General features: G+C 41.4%; 1 protein-coding gene across 1 annotated transcript; it reads left to right on the top strand.

Annotated features, from left to right (window-relative positions):
• Positions 1-1,758: 1,758 nt before the first annotated feature.
• Positions 1,759-3,694, top strand: LOC123741712 (transmembrane protein 238-like). Its single transcript, XM_045715423.1, has one exon. The coding sequence runs from the start codon at positions 1,964-1,966 to the stop codon at positions 2,486-2,488; it is 525 nt and encodes a 174-aa protein (XP_045571379.1). The 5' UTR covers positions 1,759-1,963; the 3' UTR covers positions 2,489-3,694.
• The last annotated feature ends 3,122 nt before the right edge of the window (positions 3,695-6,816 follow it).

Below are 6,816 nucleotides of genomic sequence, written 5' to 3'. Positions count from 1 at the left end.
TGTGTTCCTTTCTGTGGGTCTCATGTTCCTGGTCACGGGGCTGGTGTGGGTGCCCGTGGTGAAACAGAGACTAGAGCACAATGCTCTGACCAAGGTCAATGGCAAGGCGCTTCAGGTGCACGAACAGCACTGAAGAGCCATGGACTCAAGCTAAAACTATGTTGTTTAGTACTGTAGAGTAGGTCAACTGTGTTAGTGGGGTTTTCTCCCAACAGAATTCTGAAAAGCACACTTTCTAAAAGATGTATAAATGTATGAGGAGGCAAGTGTAACATAACAGATGGATTTGTATTTATTTAACCTTTATTTATGCAGGTTAGTCTTATTCATATAGATTCCATTTTGTAAGAGAGACCTCTGTGAAATGCACTGTTTATCTTCTGTATGTAGCTGTCCTCTATCTAGGCCCTAATACAAATATGGGATTGAATGACCTCGTCCTGTAAAAGGGAACATCATGTGATTGCTCTGTTGGAGGGCTTTAACATGATCGGAACATGGCCCTGCTGCTGCAGCCCAGGCTATCCCATCTGTCTGTCTGATTGTGATCTGTAATAGTTGTTGTTTTTCCACCATAAGCCGCTGTTTTCCTTGTAGCTGCTGTTGTAGTGGATTGCTAAATCCTTCAGAAACAGGATTACAGAGTCAGAAAATTCTACTGGACATTATTATAGCTGATTGTTGAAGTCATGATGGACAGTTGGACACTGAGTGGTAGTGGGTGCACCCTCGCTCTGTCCCTCAATACTGCTACTGGATTAAAGAATATAACCTTTTATGTTTCTGGGTCAAAAAGGATGTGTCCATCTGGTCAAAAGCAAAACATTTTTTAAAGGAGGTGGGGCCTGTGGGATTTGAATTCGGTCTAAGTTAGCCAAAATGTTTACATTTTTACCTAAACTTGAGATGTTAGTTTTACATTGTATTGCATTTGTTCATTCAATCAGTCATGTAGGCTACTGATTCCATGTAATATCCAACATTGTGAGAGCAGCACCCTTTATCTTCTTTCTAAATGTGTAATTTTATTTATGAACATAATGCAGGAATTGTGTAATGAATAAAACATTTGATTTGATTTAGTCTTTCATTTTCAATGTACAGTAATAAATTGTATGGGGGCACATGTTTTTCTGTACAAAAGACCACAAGGTGGCAATAGGCCTACACGCCATTACTTAGCAGTCAGGTGAGAGGTTGGGTGTAATCACATTATACTGAGGCTGCTGACAGGCAGTCCAAATCAGATATTTTTTTTCTACTAATTGGCCAATCAGATCAGCTCTGAAAAAGATCTGTGAAAAGATCTGATGGGATTGGTCAAACGAGTAATTAATGGAAAAAAGATCAGAATATGGCTGCCTGTGTAAACACAGCCTTAGAGGCTTTTGTCTGTCATTACTGTTTTAATTCATAGAAAAAATCTGGATGTGAATAGATTTCTGCCATTGTTCTTGTAGAAATGAGGGAGAGAAACATGTCATGAGTCAAATGTTGTCCAGAATGTCAGTCCACAGGTGAAAGGAATATCATGATGCTTGTGAACAGACATTAGTGTGCCATGTTTGGCGTCTCTCTGCATATTGGACTGATGACCGATATCTAGATAATCAGAACCATAATGGTTCCTTTCTACAGTGCATGTCACACATGTCCTACCTCCTTTGCAGTATTAATATGGCTGGTGTCATGCCAGTATCCCGTCTACCCAGCCCTCCCTCACCTGTCTACGGCTACCACGCCCCACCTCTCCCTGTGCTGTGACACAGGAAAACATGAATAGGGGCGAGCTTCCTCACCTGTCTCACCTTACCTGTTCAAACAAACGGCTCCGTTTGAAACTCGACCCAACCCGAATTCACCGAATTACACTAGGAAACCAACCGCAAATGATAGTTAAAAAAGAAAAGGTGGTCTAAACAAAGTATTTGTTAGGCCTCTATCTCCAAGCCAATTTAGAGGCATGGAGCCGACGTACCGCGGTCTAGGGCGCTGTTCCTGCGCCTTTTGGTTGGCAGTGTCCTTCGACATATTCGGGCTGCTCGTTCTTTTGATCGGGGTTTTTGCGGACATATTCTTTTATGACTTTTTAATCTACGCCGGGGCAATCATCATCTTCCTCAGCCTCGTCTGGTGGGTGTTCTGGTACACGGGCAACATCGAGGTCCCCCCGGAGGAGCTGGAGGATGACGTCGGGCTCTTGAAGAAGGAGCGGGGCATCGCAGGTGCGGTGAGGCGGTTATCCAGCCGTCTCTCCAACAGTGTCAGGAACTCTCTGCGGCGGAATGGAGGCCCCCCCCGCGGGGTCGCGAGAAGGGCAGGGACCGGGCTGTCTACGACTCACATGAGGGATGCCCAACAGCAACCGAAGCCCCCGCCTGTCGTATTGGCGATGGGGCCGCTTGATGAGGACATGCACACAGTGTCTGCATCCGTGGACGCTGACATACCTGTCCGGCACACAGCTACAGAGACCTCGGCCATATGATGCGCAATGCGCACAAGGTTAGCCTATTTCCAATCAGTCATTAAGCCATTTAGGCTATAGCCTAGGGATACATTTTGTTATTGGACAGGCCTAATTTTCATTAAACATGTGCATAGATTATAGGTTTTATAGGCCAACTTCATTCTAGGCTATTGTTTTTGCTTGATAATAGCCCACAACTTTTATCCACAATTCAGTAGGCTATAATGTTCCTTATAATAAAATGAAATGACAATGTGTTCCAGTGAATGAGGAAAGAAACTGTGTGATCTAATGGAAACAGACTTCCTTTATCTTTCTGTTAACCATTAACGCCATTGAATGGCAGTGCACGCCTAAAGACAAGCCCTGTTCAAACAATAAAACTGTTTCTGAGAGGGCGAAATAGAGCTGCTGCTACATGAAACAAAGAAACGTAGGTTGACCAGCAATTGTCTATCTTAGGAGTTAGGACACATTTTTGACATCGATCTAAACTGATGTAAGCTACAGTATGACTGTATGTTGCAACTATGACATCATGAGGTGACTATATATTTTGTCCAACAGAAGTTAGAGGCTTGGCAGCACTGAGCCCCATAAGGACATTTCACTTGTCCATCTCACAATGTTTACAAGTACATTTCGTTTTTAATATTGTCCTATGGGCTTTTTTTCTTTGAAACATTTCATTTTTAAAATCAAATAATGCTCCTCAGTGAGGACTTTTTGTTTGTTTTATGTTCATTTTGTGAATAATTTGTGAATACTTTGTGGATAATTGATGCAATACTTTGATAATACAGAGATTGTTTTCTAGCAAATATGTCAGACTTTCATTTTTAGGACTAAGTGCTACTGAGAAGGTGTTTGTTGTGAACTTGACCTGGCACCTGTATTCTACATCCCCGTCCACAGTGGTGATAAGCAATATTAACGACCTTTGTACCCTATGGATTTCCATACCTTTATTTATACAGACATTACTTTTGTATGTCCATATGGCTGCCTCATCATGCTTTATGATTCCCAAGGTGAAAACAAAACATTTTACCTGTTTGTATTTCCAACCGACAATTCTCAGATTTTTGCCAAACACAGTACCTACACATTGACTAGAGTAACATATGAGTGTTACTGTGTGGTGACAACACTTTGATTATCTACAATAGGCTAGCTTAGACCTTGACACCTTGTTACTCCACACAATAAAGTATGGGAGCGGTGTACTGTATTATGGTTTTGAGCTTCAGCCAGGGTCCTTTTATCACATTGACAGTGATTATATGAGGAACTGCAACGTTTTTTTGAATGGATGAGAGGTACTACAGATGTAGGATCTTAATTTGATCACCCGGTTGCAGGATAACTTTCCTGGTTTAAAAAGGCTTCTGAAGTTTGTAATTTCCACTTTGAAATGTCAAACTTGTCCATTAATTATAATCCACATAACAATTCACATTTCTTGTTGCTGCAGGATTATTTTCCTGCTGTAGCAAACTGGCTCAAATTCAGATCCTACATCTGTAGGCTACCCTGCCAAATTTCAGGTGGCTGAAATTGTGGACATTTTACATATACTATACATTCATGATAGACTTGTATGAAGAAATAATCACACAGATCTCAAATCATTAGTCACCAAACAAATTATCAATCAAACAAACGCTTTGTCAGTCAGCAACAGTGGCGACCTGTCATTCAGGGCAGGTGGTGCTTTTGAGCCCCACATTTTTAGCAAAAAAAAGCAGGTTTTTTTGGAGGGGGGGTTGACTATTTTGGTATTAATACGTGTCACATATCAGTTTGCAAACAATGTAAAAAATTGTTTTTATCATAATATTCATTGAGTTAATAAAGCCGCATACAAACATGGTATATTTTTTGCTCTCTTGAGTAAGGCAGCTCCAAAATGCAGGTGTTTCAGCCTAGCTCAGTGGTTTCTGTGGTGGTGGGGCAGCCAGTGGAAAATACGGAGCATAGGGGTTGGCAGTGTTCTCTAGTTGCGCCTTAATTTGCTCAGTGTTCTGTCACTCATGGGGACACTACGTCACCGCAACTCTAAGCCCATTGGGTGCTGCCATAGAGTTACATTAGAACTGCCCATCCAAGAAGGCTCATTGGCCACAGATAAAATGATGTCAAATCATGTTATATCTACAGTAGCTTTGAATGGACTGATCATATCAACATCATACTTTCAAAATCTTAGCTAGCAGTCATCATCATGAATCAAGTCGACAATCTACAGGGAAATCCTTTTTAATCCTTGTCATTTGAAGATAAATAATAGATAAAAACGTATCGGTACTCATCGGCCATTGGACATAAACACTACACATCAAGTTGGGAATCGCAAATTCAACAATGGTTTGGAAGGAATCAGTGGCTAACTGCAAGCATTGGAAAGCAATCACTAGCCTGCTATTCTGTGGAGTGGGTGTGTGGTCCAAGTCTGGGTTTAAGGTTCTATTTTCCAAGCTTAAAATGATAAACATCCAGCATTGGCCATGCTGTCAATCCAGCATGATTTCTGCCGTGCTCAAAACAACTGTTAACTCGGAACTGAGAAATCTGACTTCAGTGAATTAAAGACAACTGGAAACTCGGGGAAAAAACAAGTGCCAACTGGGAAAATAAGTTTTGAACGGTCATCCAACGCAGAATTGTAAGTCGGGAACTCAGGCCTCTTTCTAGAGCTACAACCTGAAGATCCCTGACGTCATCATGATTCAACCTTGTTTTTTCTGAGTTCCCAGTTGTCTTGAGAGCACCATATATCCAGAGAATACCAGACTTTGATTACAAAATTTGCCCACAAATGACCGCCGCGCCACCTTCCTGTTCAAGTGAGCACAGCACAACAAGGTGAGTCCAAAAATGTCTTGTATGCTTCTGCATAAATTATGTAATATGACAGGGAGATATGTATACTGTAGCTAAGAAAGTAATACTAAGTGTATGTTGTGTAGTAAGCTGTTAGTAACCCATGTGCCTCACCCTAATAATTTGGTCCATTTTCCCCTCTTAATTTTGCCTACTTTTCTGACTTGGTGGTACACATGTAGCCTATAACCTGTTTTAGAGAAATGTAATAATTGGATATTGGAAGAGCTTTCATTGTCTGCTTATATGCCCCCTTTATTTATCCTATGGTTCTGACTTGTTGTACAGGTAGAACACTGTAAGAACGGCCCATGTTCTGAATTCTGTCGCTGTACATTTCAAAAGTGCTCAACAAATAGTTATATTGACTACGTCCGTCCTAGCTCGCTCACTAATGTCTTAATCGAAATTATGGATTGCCTCTTATCCGCTTGTTGTCCCCTTATGCCATAGTTTGTACATCTCAGTAGAAACCACATTTGTTTAAGCAAGTCAGCCATATCAGCTATGTTTTTTTAAAAGGCAGTAAATGAGGCTGAATGAAATGTTTAGCTGCTAGACAAGGCTCAGCTGATAGCCAGGTGTAGCAGTGGTAAGGTGTTGGGACTGCTGTTTGGACTCTGCTGTTGGGACAGATTTATGTAGGTCCTAACAGTTTGTGGGCTCAAGAAGAGGAAATGGATTCAACAAGAGGCAATTATGCTAAGCTTTGGTATGGAATTCCCCTTCCTGTAACTATATCTGGCCTGCCAGCCATGTACATACCATACATACAGTGCCTTCGGAAAGTATTCAGACCCCTTGACTTTTTCCCCATTTTGTTACATTACAACCTTATTCTAAAATTGATTAAATAGTTTTTTTCCCTCATCAATCTACACACAATACCTCATAATGGCAAAGCAAAAACAGGTTTTTAGAAATTGTTGCACATTTTTATATATATATATATATATTTTTTTTTTTTTTTTTTTTTTTTTATATTACATTTACATAAGTATTCAGACCCTTTACTCAGTACTTTGTTGAAGCAGCTTTGGCAGCGATTACAGCCTTGAGTCTTCTGTATTTGGGGAGTTTCTCCCATTCTTCTCTGCAGATCCTCTTAAGCTCTGTCAGGTTTTATGGGGAGTGCTGCTGCATAGCTATTTTCAGGTCTCCCCAGAGATGTTCGATCGGGTTCAAGTCTGAGCTCTGGCTGGGCCACTTAAGGACATTCAGAGACTTGTCCCGAAGCCACTCCTGCATTGTCTTGGCTGTGTGGTTAGGGTCGTTGTCCTGTTGGAAGGTAAACCTTTGCCCCAGTCTGAGGTCCTGAGTGCTCTGGAGCAGGTTTTCATCAAGGATCTCTCTGTGCTTTGCTCCGTTCATCTTTCCCTCGATCCTGACTAGTCTCCCAGTTTCTGCCGCTGAAAAACATTCCCACAGCATGATGCTGCCACCATTATGCTTAACCGTAGGGA

The sequence above is a fragment of the Salmo salar genome, chromosome ssa03 (genome assembly GCF_905237065.1).
Source record: "Salmo salar chromosome ssa03, Ssal_v3.1, whole genome shotgun sequence".
Taxonomy (NCBI): Eukaryota; Metazoa; Chordata; class Actinopteri; order Salmoniformes; family Salmonidae; genus Salmo; species Salmo salar.
The sequence above is the reverse complement of the archived record's forward strand: the minus strand, read 5'-3'. Positions and strand labels throughout refer to the sequence as shown.